Source organism: Danio rerio, chromosome 6 (assembly GCF_052040795.2).
Source record: "Danio rerio strain M-AB ecotype USA chromosome 6, GRCz13ab, whole genome shotgun sequence".
Taxonomy (NCBI): Eukaryota; Metazoa; Chordata; class Actinopteri; order Cypriniformes; family Danionidae; genus Danio; species Danio rerio.
Genome location: NC_141026.1, coordinates 24,440,422 through 24,456,425, shown reverse-complemented (window position 1 = coordinate 24,456,425; position 16,004 = coordinate 24,440,422). Strand labels below are relative to the sequence as shown.

Genomic DNA, 16,004 nt, shown 5'->3' with positions numbered 1-16,004 from the left:
CAATAAGACACTTTATACCTTAACAGTGTCAAAAATGCTTACCAAATATTTATATAAAATGCCTTAAATGTTTAGTTTACAAGACCTATAGGTTTGTTTCACTGCTTGTTTTGTAATATTGAATTATTGTTCTTAATGTTTATAAGCTTTTAAACATATTTAAACGATGATTCTTGTTTTAATATAGAATTATTCATAAAATTACTTTGCCCTTCCAGTCATTTATTTTCATAGGTATTGTAATAAAGTTGTTCAACACTTTTGCACCTTTCATATGGGGACAATTGTTAAATTCAGTTGTGCCATAAAATGTACAGAACAGCATCATCAGAGGTCGTTTCTGTACCATGTAAAGTTCAATTTTCCTCAAGGAACAAAATCCTCAAGGAACATTATTTGTACCACGGTTTCTGAGAGTGTGCAAAGTTAGTGGTCATCCAGGAACGTGGTTGAGAAACACTGCTCTATATCAACAATGCTGTAATTAACATTCACTTGTGCAGGACACATAATTCAAACTCCACATAAAGTTTTGGCGGTGTGACAATAATAGCTATTATGTAGCCTATAGTCCACCGTTCAATGTTATGTTGTATTTTTGTTTTAGAAGTCTCAAATGCGTATGTTGGTCAGTCTGTTAACACCTTTATTAGTATTTATCTATTTATTTTTTTGTTGGTTACAGGATGCGTTGTCAGTGTGCTCCTGATGGTGTCTTTTAATATGGCGGCAACGACATATTCTCGTCTTTTGAGAATCACACAGCAAACTCGTCTTAAATTGTCCTATATGTAAATAGATGCTATCAATCCAGAAAACAAACCCAGTTGACAAATTACACGAACTGACATCATTTTTATTTACTTGCCATAATTTGAGATATGCTTGTAATGCGGCCACATGACGAGGATCAGTAAAAAGGGGCGGGTGCCTTTTACTTACCTCCCAATGCTGTCTGCGCTGCGCTCCGCTCGGTCACAGTGAACTTTGGCAAAGCGCTCTGTGGATGCTGACAGGAGTCGCTCCTCTCGGGCGCTGCTGGCACGCGCTGTGGATGCGAAACAACAGCAAGGTAGAATGACGCACCACAAATTAATTCGCACTTATGTAATGTGTTGCGTGGCTTAACGTTAGTTCTACAGACACAAAAATACGCATTTATAAATAACCAGATCATTTTGCCCTATCGTTTTATCGCATTCTGTTTGGTTAAATACCGGACATTACTGTTAAGAGAATCACGCCAGGAACGACACTGGATATAGGGCTTGATAGCTTAATAGTTTAATAGAAAACTCAAGGTACTGTAAACGATTTTAAATAATAAATCCCATTTCTGTTGCAGGTGACTGTTTAAAGATGTAGACAGTACGCCACTTGGAACGGTAGGCTGCTTTAAAAACCTAACGCCAACTTGTGTGTGACATGCTGTGGATTTCCAGTGTCAGACTTCAATGAAATATGGAAGCGAGGAACTTAGTTTGGGATAAACTCATTTACAATAAGATGTGACAGAGCTGGAAAAATGCGTAGGTTTACATGACGTTCTGAGTTTTCAAAACCAAATGTGGAAATATGTAAGGGATTTATGAGAACAAAACATCATGGCAGAACTTTATGAAAGGAGATAATCGTTATTTAGATGGACTGAAAGAGGCAGAAGGAATATGGTAAACTCATCTCCAGCGGTTGCTGCTCATGCAGAGGGAGAAGAGATCGAGGTGCTGGAGAGCACTGATGTCCTTCCTGTAGCTCCAGAGGACGTAAGTGATGTGCAGATGTGTGATTTATGTTGTTGAGAGCAACAGAATAAGAACAGAGATGGATTTTATCTCTGATGCATCATCTTTTTCTCAATTATATCTCTGCTCTTTCCTTACTTCTCCCTCTTTCTGTGTCTTCCTCAAATCCTTCTCTCAGCAATGGAAGTGTCTTTTTGACAAGGTAGGACTTTGCTCTTGTTGCACATTTCAGTGTTTGCTTGTGTTTCTGCACATGTGCAGGTCATTATCTACTAACATGCCAATAACTGATTAATAGGGTTTTAGAAAATGATGTAAAAAGCCATGTGTTGGTTGCAGAATCACAGAAGCATTCGGAAGTAGTGATTGACCACCAATACTTTTTTTCAGAGACCAATATCTTTGCTTCATTACAAAATATACTTCAGGCATAGCAAATGACATTTGAGTTAGAGTTAGAAGGGGTGCATGCCCGTTTGCACAAATGCACAGCTTTATTCAGTATCAATAGTGGAGTTTCATACTGAAAATGTCATGGTTACAGTTGATAGTCAGGTCCACCATTATTGCAATGGGGGATGATGCAGAGTTAGTTAATGGTTTGCTGGAAAGAAACAGAGCTGGGTGACAGACGGAGAGCGGTACCCCCTCTGCCCCTTGTTTCTTTCACTCTCAGTCTCTCTTGCTGGCTCTGCACCTGCTTAACCCTGACCCCCCACACACACTCCCCAGGGATAAAAGCAGTGACGTGAAGGATGAAGGGAGAGATGCAAATGACATGATGGGAAAGAGTGATTTTAGGGTTAACAGAGGGGCAGATATGAACAGAGAGCAAAAGCTTTAAGGTGCAGAAGGCTCGTGGCAGACCCCCTCTAGCCTTGAAGGGGGAGGAAGGGGGTTCCTTTACAAGTGAGCCTCTCACTCTGCAACATTTTGAGTCCTTCAAGTGGTCTGCTGTCGGGGGTTTCATGCAGTGTTGGGGTCACTGTCCTGCAAAGTTGTAAATTGGAGGCATTGTGGGATCTAAAGACCACAATCAGACTTCACTGATTGCATGTAACAAACTAATAAAAGAGGGGGAGAGGAGGAGTTGGGCTGTTAAATGGTGGATAGTTTGAGTAAAAAAGTTACATATGAATACATTTTCATATGCAAATTCATATATTCACAGCTAATGGCTAAGCGAAAACTGTCAGCATCAGTTGATTGCTTTTTCACCCTGTGGCACAAGTGATAGCAAATGGCGTGCTTGTGTCTGACAACTTGTTAACTGACAACATCCCAAAAAAAACAAATCCATAAACATGTGCATCTGTTTTATGACTCATTGCAGATAAATAACAGTTCTCGGTCAGAAACACAGAACATTCTTTCCCCTGTTGAATTTTAAGGCCTACAAAGTAAAGTACAGGGGAAAAAAGTTATAATTAACAAGACATTTTAATCATATAATAAAAAAATGAATGATTGTTTGTTTTTTGCTATCAAAAAATAAATCAAAAATAGTCTTAATTAGCTTATTCACAAATGTATAATTCATTTTTAATTCAGAATACATAGTAGAGTTTGTATCAGTAGTAGAGTTTGGTAATGCTGGTACTGTTGAGTAAATGAGTAAATTCTTGGCCTGTACTTGATTTTGTCCATCAGGAATAAATTGGATCATTGTCATTTGTTATTTACATCAATCTCTTGTGAGCACAGATACAAATTATTTATAATAAACACTGCAAAAGTGTAAACCTATTGTGCATCTCAGGTAGTGGTTCCTATCATCAATCCTTCCACCATTGTTTTTAAAGAAATCGTTTAAGTGAAAGAGTCTACACTTGAAGCCTATTGGTGTAACTGGATGAAAATCTTGCCAGGAAAAATGACATAAGTAAATAAAAGCAGAATCCTTCATTGATTTTTGGAGGACAACTTGGATTAGTTGGATAATATTTCTGACTTTGTTGCAAATGTATTTAGGCTGCGTACCTGGTTTCTTTGTGCTGGAATTATTTTCCTTCTTTGGATTTGTTGTAGCTTACAAGGGTCTTAAGAATTTTTTAGTGGGGGTACTAATAGTTTTAGTGAGTTTTTGCCTGTAATACCCCATTCCAGAGATATTTAGCTTTACAATGTCCAAAGTCCCCCAACAAAACTGCTTAAATATCTGAATGTGCACTTGTAGTATAAAGTAGATAAAAACTAAAGTTAAATCCTGCTTAGCTTTAGTATGACTACCATTTGTGAGCTGCAAAATATTAGCAGCATGCCTAAGACTTTTAATTTTAACTTTACAGCAAACGGTTAACAATGTTTTCATTTTTTTGTTGTATGAGTACATTTTGTACTTGTAATGTACCTGATAATTACCTTTACATGAACTGTTGCATGTTTCATTTATTTTATTCAATATATTTAATGTATTTTCATATTGTAAATTGTAAAAATATTCTAAATGTTCATTGCTACAAAAATATAATTATTTAACTTGGTTTCAAACTTGTTTTTTTTTAGCAGACTGTATATATATATATATATATATATATATATATATAGTCCATAACTGGCAATCAACTCCATGGTGGTGACCCTTAAAATGCTAGTACTACCTGAAATGCTTGTAAATATAGTAAATTTTTATCTCGAAACTAATACACAGTTAGGTGTTTAAGAACAATACATTCAGTTTAAGTTTTAGCATATTTTTTTACTAACATTTAACATATAACATTAAATGTGTAGGCTTTTTCAGTGGTATTGTTTTGAAGAGGTGGTCTAGTAGTGGGCTGTTGCTCACCACCTGCTCCTTATGTCTCATTCTACACCCTGAGGGGAAAGTATGTCGATAAAAGAGGATAAGAAAAGATGACTGGGACCATGTGCATATACGCAACCCCATGTGTCCCAGTGCCCAATTAACACATAACAATCACATACATTGTGTGTGCTCATGAGTTCTTTGTGTCTCCGTGACACTCCGTGATGAAAGTTTGCCAAATATCTCTACATGTGGCCTTGTTTCTGTTTTCAGCCACACGTTGTGAGTCATTGTCCATTCTCTCTTTCTTTCCTTTTTCAGCATACTTTCCTTGTTTCTCATTCTTTCTATAATCTTTCTTCCCAGCCCAATCTTTCTTTGACACATTGCTTCTTTAAAGAGACTGTGATAATAAGAGGAATCTCCCACGTGCGAAGCGTGAAAATATCCTGGAGTGTTAAAAACAAGGCAGTTGCTAAAAAAATATCAGTTCAGTAGTACTCTCTAAAGCAGGGGTCTCAAACTGCTGGCCTGATGGCCATTTACAGCCCGCTCTCCTCCTCCCTCTGGCCTGCAACTGATGTCAAAAATATAACAAAATTTGACCTGTTAAAGCATATATTTTTGAACATCTATCATTGTTGTGGTGTCGCGTCTAGCCATTTGGGGTTTGACTCGCCACCTAGTCGACATTTAAAGTACTGCGTTCAGATTAGTTTTACTTTCATTTTCTCTCAGTGTACGGTCGAGAGTAACACACGTTTTTTAACTCTGGGGCTAATTTACACTTATATGTCCGTAAGTGCTCTATTTTTACTAAAGCTTTATTTTTGTAAATATTCAGGGGTAGTTTGATTATTATCAGTTTTATACCACTTGGATTTTGTTGTACAAACACTTCTTTATGGCGCACATGTTGCTGGTGGTGTAACAAATATGATAACTTTGCTAATATGCCATTCAAATGGTCTCATTTATTAGATTTTCCGTAAATGCTTATTAAATTTATACATTAGTTCAATTGCACTGCTAGTTTATATGTACATGTTAAAGTAAATGTGAATATGTACTTACTTTTCCCTCTTTGTTGTAGTTTTACAGAAAAAAGAAAGAAATTGAGAAGAACAACTGGCAGTGAACTCACTTAAGATAACCAAATGCTTTCTGCTGTTCCTATGCTATTGGGACAATACAATTAGTTGGGAAAGAATAATAATTATTATGCCTATTATTTGTAGGATATTTTAGAGCAGTTTTAACTACCTCTTTAAAATGTACAACAAGAAACACAAAACTAGAGTCTCTGTGGAAGAATAATGCTCGGCCATGCAAACAACAGCCAAAGATGTATTTCAACAGCTGATAAGTGACACAATAAACGTGCTGATATGCATTATCGCTGGTGACAGGTAATGCTTGAAATAAAAACATCATGTCTGTTATCCTAAGATACATAGGTTACCTCAGGTTTCCACTTTTTTTGTGCTTCACTGTTAAAACAGCCCTCCTATAAATTGTCAGTCACTGAAATCGCCCCCTGCCAATTTGAGTTTGAGACCCCTACTCTAAAGGGTAAACGTTGAGTGTTGTAATATCCTGTTATTCCGTTAGCTACTGTAAAAGGTTTGTCAAGTCAAGAGCAAAGAAATATTTTGTCTCTTGAGAATGAAGTTGGTCCTCTCTTTATTATAGCCAATTTAATTTTGGGAGTGATTTTTTTGGGACCGTTTTTTTCAGAAACCTCAGTAATGTTATGCATTTTGGCAATGGGCTCTGGCTGAACACCAGCATTCCAGTTCATCTCCAAGGTGTTCAGAAAAGTTCAGGATCAGCAAACAATGTTTATATTCAGATCTGAGCTTTGGCAGGAACTAATGAGCTTTGCTCTTCTGTGGCAAGCAGGTGTGGCTGTGCTTATGTTAATGTTTAGTTCATCAATGCTTATATGCAATAATAATAATGTTCTGAAAACAAATCTTATGGGTTTGTTATGATATTACATACAGAAATATAATTTAGTGATTGTATACAGAAATATAATAAATAAAGAGGGAACTGTGCCAACTCTAAACCTTTGAATGGGAATCCAGGATAAAGAGAGAGAGCGCAAATGACAAGGATACATACAGATAAAGAGGCATGAGCTACTCCAAAATGCTGGCTTTCATTCTCTACTTTTCTCATTACTTTTTCTGAAAACTGAGCTCACTGCCCACCTGCTGTCTGGCCAACACAGCTCTCTCTCACACACACTCACATATACAAAGCATCTGCTTATCAGTGGGGTGGTGACAGTCTAGTGGTCAAAGATAATAGTTGCAGGGTAAATCCTTAGATATACATTATGCTTAATTTACCCACTTTCCTTTTGTCCCTGATTTATCAAGGGTTGCCACAATTATTCTTGCATGTTTTTGTCGCGGTTGCAGGTTTGTGAGCTCTTCCGGAGTGTCTGTTTGATCATGTTGGTTTGTTTTTGTTCTCCACGTGTATCTGTTTTGATCACGTGTGATGACGGCACTCAGCTGGCTTGATGAGTCTGCCAGCTGAGGCTCATATTCGGGCCTATATATGGGCCACGTTTTCTGTGTGTCTTTGTCAGTTCGTTATGTGTGCTTATGGTGTGCTAGTCTGTCTGTGTGCTTAGGATCTAAGGACTAATTTCTGGACCCTGTTTCCTGCCTGATTCCTGCCCGATCTCTCCTAGCACTAGCACCACATTCATTCCTTGCTTTTTGTTTGACAGTGTCAATAAATATTATTTTTGTTAACTCGCACTTGGATCCCCCTGAACATTCTTTTATACGTGACAGTTTTATGCTGCTACACAGCACTGAGGGCACACTGACTCATGAACCCCTAGTGCTGAAGAACACTCATACACTCTCTCATTTACAGACACACTCACACACTACAGCCAATTTAGTTCCTTCAATTCACTTATAGCGCATATCATTGGACTGTGGGGAAAACCAGAGGGAAGCCACATGAACTATATGTAAAATCCAAACAGTCCCACATGTCTCCTGGCTCAGCTGGGACTTAAACCTGTGATCTTCTTGCTGTGAGGCGACAGTGCTGACCACTGAGCCAACATGCCCCCGGCCCCTACAGGAATACACACCCAACACACAAAGTGAGGTGCAAGCATAGACTGTAAAAGATATGGACGCAGTATCTGTGACATCACCATTAGATTTCTGAAGAAAGCAAAAGAAGCTATCAGTAGGCATGGCCAACCTTAGCCATTTTGTTCAGGTGTCATCAGCGAGGGATACCAAACAAGGGCAAATAGGTAGAACGTGATCGGAGCTACAGACGCCTACTAGCATTTTGCTTATACAGTATGGGATTTTCTTTAGGAGAAACGTTTAATACTTCATTATCTGCAACTCGTTTGTGTTCTCACTACATGTGCTTATTTGATCACTATATCAATAAAGTCTTCAGTCTTTTAAAAACACTGTTATAATACATTAAGCCACTAAACATTGGTCTTATGAGGTTTTTTCTAGAGAAAATGCGAATTACTCCCAAATACTTTAAATATAGTCTGTGTTTGTAAATGCGAGGCTAGTTATGAAATCCAGGCATAACACTGTATGACAACGTTTCAGATGACAGTTACAGCTACAGCTAATCAATCTGTCAGATTCTGGAGTGCAGTCAAGTTCTAAAGAAAATACAAGGTATAGACCGTGCTCTAGAGACCTAGCTCGCACTTAAGTGGCCACGCCCTTAATTATGTAGACTTAATATAATTAATATAAACAAAACGGGGGCGAAGCAGTGGCACAGTAGGTAGTGCTGTCGCCTCACAGCAAGAAGGTCGCTGGTTCGAGCCTCGGCTCAGTTGGGGTTTCTGTGTGGAGTTTGCATGTTCTCTCTGGGTTCGCGTGGGTTTCCTGCCGGTGCTCCAGTTTCCCCCACAGTCCAAAGACATGCAGTACAGGTGAATTGGGTAGGCTAAATTGTCCGTAGTGTATGAGTGTTTGTGTGTGTGAATGTGTGTATGGATGTTTCATAGAGATGGCTTGCGGCTGGAAGGGCATCTGCTGTGTAAAAACATGTTGGATAAGTTGGCGGTTCATTCCGCTGTGGCAACCCCAAATTAATAAAGGGACTAAGCCGATAAGAAAATTAATGAATGAATAAACAAAACAGATGAGTTATAAAAAAAATTTACCTTCCTCACAGTTGCCATGAAGCGTATTAGCTATATAAACCAAAATTGATCTTTGTACTAGGCTGTAAACACCTTTTTGTCTGCTGTAAAGTTGGCCATTTTAACAATGGTGTCAATAGAAATTTGCCCTATTATGGAGCCAGGACTAGCAGAATTTCGACAAGTTGCAGTTTCAGTTACTTATTTGTTTCACGAGGGAAAGTGGGAGGTTTCCACTTGGGCACAAGACAAAATTTGATGGATAATTGCAGGTGCGGGTGGTAGGGTTATTATACTCCTGCAAAATGAAAATATCTTAAAGGAAACCTATTATGCCCCTTTTAATAAGATGTAAAATAAGTCTCTGATGTCCCTAGAGTGGGTTTATAAACTTCCAGCTCAAAATACCCCACACGTAATGTTTTATAACTCTTTGAAATTGCCCTGTTTAGTCTTTGATCCAAATTGTGCCATTTTGATGATTGTCACTTTAAATTCAAATAACATTGTGCTCTTTTTAAAAGAGGTGGATTTACACACACCTGCACAAAACTGAAATTGCTAAAAGAAAAGTCTAAGAAGATGGTAGTCTATGGAGACTACAGTGTTCGTTTTTGCATCCGAATACTCCACATTTATAATACTCTTGGCATCTGGCTTTATATAGGTTTAGGTGAAAACTCTAATGGCAGATGGCTGCTTCTCTCTCAGGGCTGTTTATGCCAGTGAGGAACAGATCGACACTATCGGGGGGGTGCCACACAACTGTGTTTAAATGAAGCACATCTGTGTCTGTTCACAGTAGTTTTCCTCCTCACTGCTAATCTTAAAAACAGACATATAATGTACAGTACTACTTGTCCAATTCATGTTGGTTCTTTTTATGAATCATTAAAATGACTAGTGAACCAGTAGTCACAAGTTTAAATCCAATCCAGTTTTCATTATATTATAATTCACAGTATTTTCTACATACATGTTTAACTGGAACGTGTGCGCACACATGTTCCAGCATGCACAGTGTGAAAGAATATACAGCAAATCTTTTTTGTTTGGGTTCTTTTGCATGACATCTTGTCTAACTGGTCTAACCCCCCACTTCCAGTCATTGTAAATTAGATTTTCAATTGAGTAGATCTTACCAGGCCTGCTTATTATCATTTAATCTAACACCAGCCTTTTACGCATGTTAATTCCTCAGGTTTTCTTTGACTTGTCTATGTCCCATGACTTGTCTTGAGGAGTTTTGCTTTTAAAAAGCAATTATTTTTGACACACCTGATAACGGTGAATATAAAACACAAATGTGATTTCGTTCATCCAAAACAGTTTATTTATTAAGATATATTCCATATCACATGAAAATCCGCAGAAACAAATCAATATTACAGAACGGCATTTTGAAAACATTTTCTGTAGCTAACAGTTTATATATTAGCTTAGATAAATATGTCATTGGAATTTCTCAAATCACAAGTATTAGCGAGGCCCAGATTCTGGTCTTACAGTATTTTAACAATTGGAACTTTTAATTTACTCACCAAATCAACATTTTTTTTAGGTACAGAGAAGGAAGTTTCCATAAGATTTCACAAGCTGCATCAGTATATATCAAATCCCAGCATGCTTCAGTGCAATGTTTTCTGTCCTTTTTTATGTTGACTCTGTTAAAATCATTATATCCGTAGTAGTTTTGAACTGTGTTAGGTTTCTAATGGCTCATGGAACTCTACAATTTTTACTGATTTAGAGTTTTGATATGGCAGCATGATGGTCCGGTGGGTAGCATGATCGCCTCACAGCAAGAAGATTGCTGGTTCGAGCCCTAGCTGGGTCAGTTGGCATTTCTTTGTGTAGTTTGCATGTTCTCCCCTTGTTCCTTTGGTTGCCCTGGTTTCCCTCAGTCGAAAGACAGGCACTGAATTGAATAAGCTAAATTGTCTGAAGTGTATGTGTGTGAATACAAGAGTGTATGAGTGTTTCCCAGTGTTTGGTTGCAGCTGGATGGGCATCCGCTCTGTAAAACATATGCTTGATAAGTTGCCGGTTCGTTCCTCTGTGGTGAACCCTGATTAATGAAGGGACTAAGCTGAAAAGAAAATGAATGAATGAGTTTTGATATTCATGGATTGTGTCTTGTCCATCAATCTGTTTGTGGTCAGAATATTGGTTCCAGACTTCTAAATGCATTAGCTTCTCATCTGATTTCATGAGGAGGAAACAGCTGCTACCTTGTGGCTGTGTATGTGTGGGTGTGTATGCACATGTATAAATTCATGACTTAATTTTTGAAGGCTAATGGCAATCTTCCCTTTGTAAGCTCCTGTTTATGAATTTCTATCTCATAGTGTGGGTGTCCCATCAGTGTTTCTTTCTCAATTACAGGCTGATAATTCTGATTCATGATTTTGGCATTTAGTGTGTTTACTGCCATTTCTTTTCTGTTATCATACAAATTGAGGGTAGAAATGCTGGGAATGTTCTGCAATGTGGTATTTCCAATGACTGTAAAAAATATGGACGACGCGACAGCCCTTTTTCCCATTGAACGCCTTGAGGGCAAAACGCCTGCTTGACGGGCACAAACTGTCGCAAAAGACTGCTGAAATTGGAGCCAGACATGCGCAGAAGGATTGTCTGATGGAGCCAGAGGAGGAGCCGCGAAAATGAGCAGAGTCGAGCTTCCAATCAAACGCTTTATGTAAAATCAACTACGCCCCCCCAACTTCTCAGCATGCGTTTGCTGTCATATCAACACAAATGGATGTAATAACGTTAACAAATATGAGGGTTTTATATATTCAATCGCGCCAGCTCCAGGCCGCAGCGCATAACTTAAGTTACTCGCGGCGTCGCGGGCTGATTCCGGCTCGCATGCGGCAGCGCCTGCTCGCTCGGCCGCCGCATCTGGCTCGATTGACTCGGGCTGGAATTGGGTAGTGAGTCCAGGCATCCGGAGTAGGTCCAGCAGAGGTAACATTAGTCAGTCTGAGCTCTAAGAGATAAGTCTCCGGCAGGCGAGAATCTAGCCGGAACTGTGTTTTGCTATCTGGGTGGCTAGGCGTGTATCAGCAAACTAATAAAGCCCGAAAAAAGCCCTGAACTTAGCGAATAAACAGTGTTCCACCAGGATCATGTATGTCAGAAACTGTAGTTTACTGCTGAACTCATTTTGTCATAGTAAAATAACACAGAAATCGAATAATAACATTTCAGTCTACTTCAGTCTCCTGCCGAAGCTCAGACGCCGCGCTTTGAGAAACTGTCAATCACAGCTGTCAATCACGATGACACGCCCAGCATTAAATTACTGCTAAAAACAAACTGTTTACAAAAATGAAGATCTGCACCTATTTCAGCACAATAACCAGTGCCTTAATCGACCAGAACTATCTTTCGGGACATTTTATTGCAAGTGTAATATTTTTTTTTATTTGGGCTCAAGTCTCCTTCATTAACACGGAGGAGGCGGGCTTTATGACTTGTACTGCAGCCAGCCCCCAGGGGGCGATCTAACGGCCGAAACCTTCACTCAAACGTGGGCTTGCGGCACACTTGGGTATTTCATTTAGAATATTGTGACGAGTTGCAGTACTAAAGCTTTGTATTAAATTTGTGTAATTTAATTTACAAAAATCATCAAAAACATTGAAACACAAATGTGACATTAGATAAATAAGCACACATTTTTGGCAGAAAGACAGAAAAATTAAAGCAAAAGATGGAGAAAGAACAAGGGAAACCAAAGGTAAGAACAAGAAAGGCTGAAAAAAATGCAGAAAAAAGGTCTGACCTCTGGGGATTAAAGCAATTGGATTATGGCACAAGGAGAGAATGGAAAGTGATGTCTGCATCCATGACCTCCACATGGCACCCCTCTTGATGAGTGAAGAAGAAAGCAGAAACACAAGTGAGCTAACACCAAACAAAAGCCCTTTGACCCTAACAGAACTGAAGTATTTCTTCTAAATAGAGCAACTTTTTTCTTTATTGCAGAGCTTCTTTAATGCTGTTTCTAAAGGCTTATAGGAATGACAATAACACAGAGGGACAATGATAGGTTCTTTTGGGTCCAGATGGCAACCTTGAAAATGTCTCAGACAGTGACCTCCTGGTCCCTGGGCCCTCTAAACACATCTCGCTTTTCTGAAAGTAGAGATGAATCTAGGCCCCCCTTGGGTCACTGCTGGCCTGTTCCCCTTCTATTAGAGACACCATAAATCTCTATGGAGAAAGACTGTGACTCTCTTTAGACTGAAGGTCAGTTCTGGGCGGTCTGGAGAAGAAAAAAGTGAATGTAGATCAAGACAATGAGAAACTGTTGCTTTTTTCTTTTCTCAAATTCTTTCTGCCCGTGTTAAGCCCAGATTGTAAAGTTTTATGGTGAGGGATTGCTGAGAACAACAGTTGCAATCATTTATATATTTCAGTAATTTCTGAATTACTTTTTCTAGTTTTACAGGTGTGGACTTTCTGATAAAATATGACTCTTACGATCCCAGTCTGTATTACAGACCAACCGATAGAGTGTAGAAAACAGATATCAATATATTGGCAGTATTATTTGTCCATCTTATAGTACAGTAAACTTTCCCATTAGTGTGCCAAATCTTTGACTAGTACTATAGCGTAACTTTAGAATTATAAGGTTCTATCTGACATTTTTGTCAAAATTGAGTTATACACATATTTTTTTTAAATGACAACTTATTTACATTATGTGATGTTTTTATAAGTTGTTTACATTGTAAGACATTTTATTTAAATTTTTTATCTACAAAGTTGATCTCTATAGCTTGGCCCTGTAAGGTTCTTTTTCTGTGAGTCAATCAGCACTTTGAACGCACGTATAAGGACCAATCAGGATCAGCTTTCTTTTTCATTTTTTCAGACTGCTCCGTTAACAGTGGGCAAGACCAGAAAGAAAATCAAACTCATAATCTACTAAATAATACCGCACCACACAAAATTGAAAAGATATCTGAAACTGGAAAGATGTGTTAATTTGATGATTTAGAAGCTTTTTGACATTGAGATGAAATGTTACATTTTACAGTACATTGTTGAAAAAAAAAAATGTAAATATTAAATAAAATGTGTGTATATATAGTCATTAAAACATTTGTTTAGTGTTTATTAAACTTTTTTAAAGAACTCATTTGCTCATTGTCTGTTTTCAAGTTTTTAAACTTGATATTAAGCCTTATACTTAAGGGGCAAATACTTAATTAAATTCATTGGGCATATAGTTCATTAAATATAATTCAATAAAGATTACTATTTTAAAGGCAATACATAAAACTAATATCTGCACAAAACAGACGACGTGTTTGCCATTGTGATATTCTTTAAAATAACAGGGGGCGGTTAAAAGAAACTGACCGTACAGTCAGATGGATAAACAAAGAAGTAGAAAGCTTCAGGAACTACGTCATATCATTAATATCATTCCCCTTTTTTAAAACTAATTATTATTGTTATTTATATAAATTATTTTAATGATTATAAGGATTTTTATAACCATTCAAGATTTTTTTAGCAAACCTTGATGCATCACTTGCTTTTGTTCATATCTCTGACAGTTTTACCTATTAAAGTTTATTCAAATATTAATGACAACAGAACATGGGTTGCTCTACAAATATATTTTTTATTAAGGCAAGAATAAAAGTAAAAAAAGTACACCTAAAAATACAGATTTTTTTATATTTAGCCCACTCCACGATTCACACAATCGTGGAGCTTAAGCTAAAAAGGCAACATTCCTGACCATTATCACTAATAAAGCCTAGAAAAACAGAGCATCAGTAAATTGTAAACCTATATATTCAAATATTCATTTCCAGTTATCAAAGATATAATGTGTTTCTTAATTATAGTTTAGTAACTATTACATTATTTTAAATTCATAATTGTGTTGTCAGTGTAACACCTATGACTGGTGGAAAAACAACATTTCTGTAATTGTGTACCTGGGTCTCCACTTTTGCCATGTCCTCTTTTGGCTTTAACAAACTTATCCCTCAGGTTTCTCCAAACCTTTTAACAAAAACTTTCTTCCTTTCCGAGGGCTGTTGCAATTTCTAGCCAGCAATTATTGATCGGATCATAAAGATGTCTGTACAGGCATACCTGTTTCAGACAAAATTTCTTCAAAGTGTTCCATGTTCAACTCAAATCAAATGCAGCGCCGCACAAACTGTTCGCTCAAGTCTCAAAAAAAAATCATGCACTCCGCCAGCTGAAATCATGTCACGTGCACCCAAAGGAAATGTGACGTCACAATTGAGATAGTGACCATCTGCCTTTATCTGAAAGACAAATGTGTTAAGAGCCCAGAACTTGCAAAACAGCTTCTTGATCCAATCAACGTTCGACATCGTCTCAGACACAGAGAGACACATGGATCAGAAAACTTACATTTCCCAAAAGAGACATAAATGGAATATTTCACTTCATATACCTGTAGATTTAAATGATCATGTATATATTTAATATGCACTGCTCAAAATACTCCACTGTATGAAACTTTGCTTATTAAGGTTTATATATGAATGCTTGGGTAAATATCAACATTACATAGTGATTTTTATACTCTATATATTGCAAATAATGCCTTGGGTAAATTAGATGTGGTTTAGAAAGTGAATTATGCATAGGAAAATACTTAAGACTCTTAACTATTTTAACACCTACCAGTGACCAACTTACAGAATCATCCAATCACAATGCTGGATTTGAAAGGTGACATCCGTTTGATCCCGTTTTCCAGAGAAAGTATTAAAGACATTCTCTCAAGCAAAGATATGGGTGGTTCAGTTCAGTGTGGTTCGGTTGAGAGCAAGAGTGGTGCATATGCGTAGTAGTAACAGAGTAGTATCGAGAGTGGTATCAGAACTTTTGCTGCGTGTTCCAGCAAGGATTTGGTAATTGGACACACAGTGCTTTATCTAAGACATCTGAAACCAAAGCTTCAAGACTACCACCTCCAGAAATCTGCTTGTCACAGATTTCCAGGAACTCTACCTTCAAGGAAAAGACGTTCACATGTCCCCGACATTAGAACCACCACCTCCAGAAATCTCAAATTCTGCGCGCTCCAGAATCTACAGATTTCTTCTTCTCAAAGCTCGAGAGAGCCAAGTCTACTCATTCCATGCTTCAAGATCTGCGCGAAGATAAAACTTCTTCCAACCACTGCATTAACGGCAGAAACATAAATATACAACTTTCCAACACTCTAAATTAGACCTTGGCATAGTGCGTTTCAGTATAAAACATTCTAATTAATTAGATGTTTATAACTGACATTCATTATAATAACAAAACCTTCCTCAGTTCTTTGTTA

The 16,004-nt window shown here is 37.7% G+C and overlaps 1 protein-coding gene across 13 annotated transcripts in view; it reads left to right on the top strand.

Annotated features, from left to right (window-relative positions):
- Positions 1–973: 973 nt before the first annotated feature.
- The window catches only part of rhbdl3 (rhomboid, veinlet-like 3 (Drosophila)), a 78,009-nt gene continuing 62,978 nt past the window's right edge, over positions 974–16,004 (top strand). For 4 of the 13 annotated variants that reach the window (XM_087255585.1, XM_087255577.1, XM_087255583.1 and 1 more), the window contains exons 1-2: positions 974–1,072; positions 1,346–1,763. In XM_087255585.1, coding sequence (XP_087111711.1) covers positions 1,668–1,763 — 96 coding nt within the window. In that variant the 5' untranslated portion in view covers positions 974–1,072; positions 1,346–1,667. 13 annotated transcript variants of the gene reach the window in all.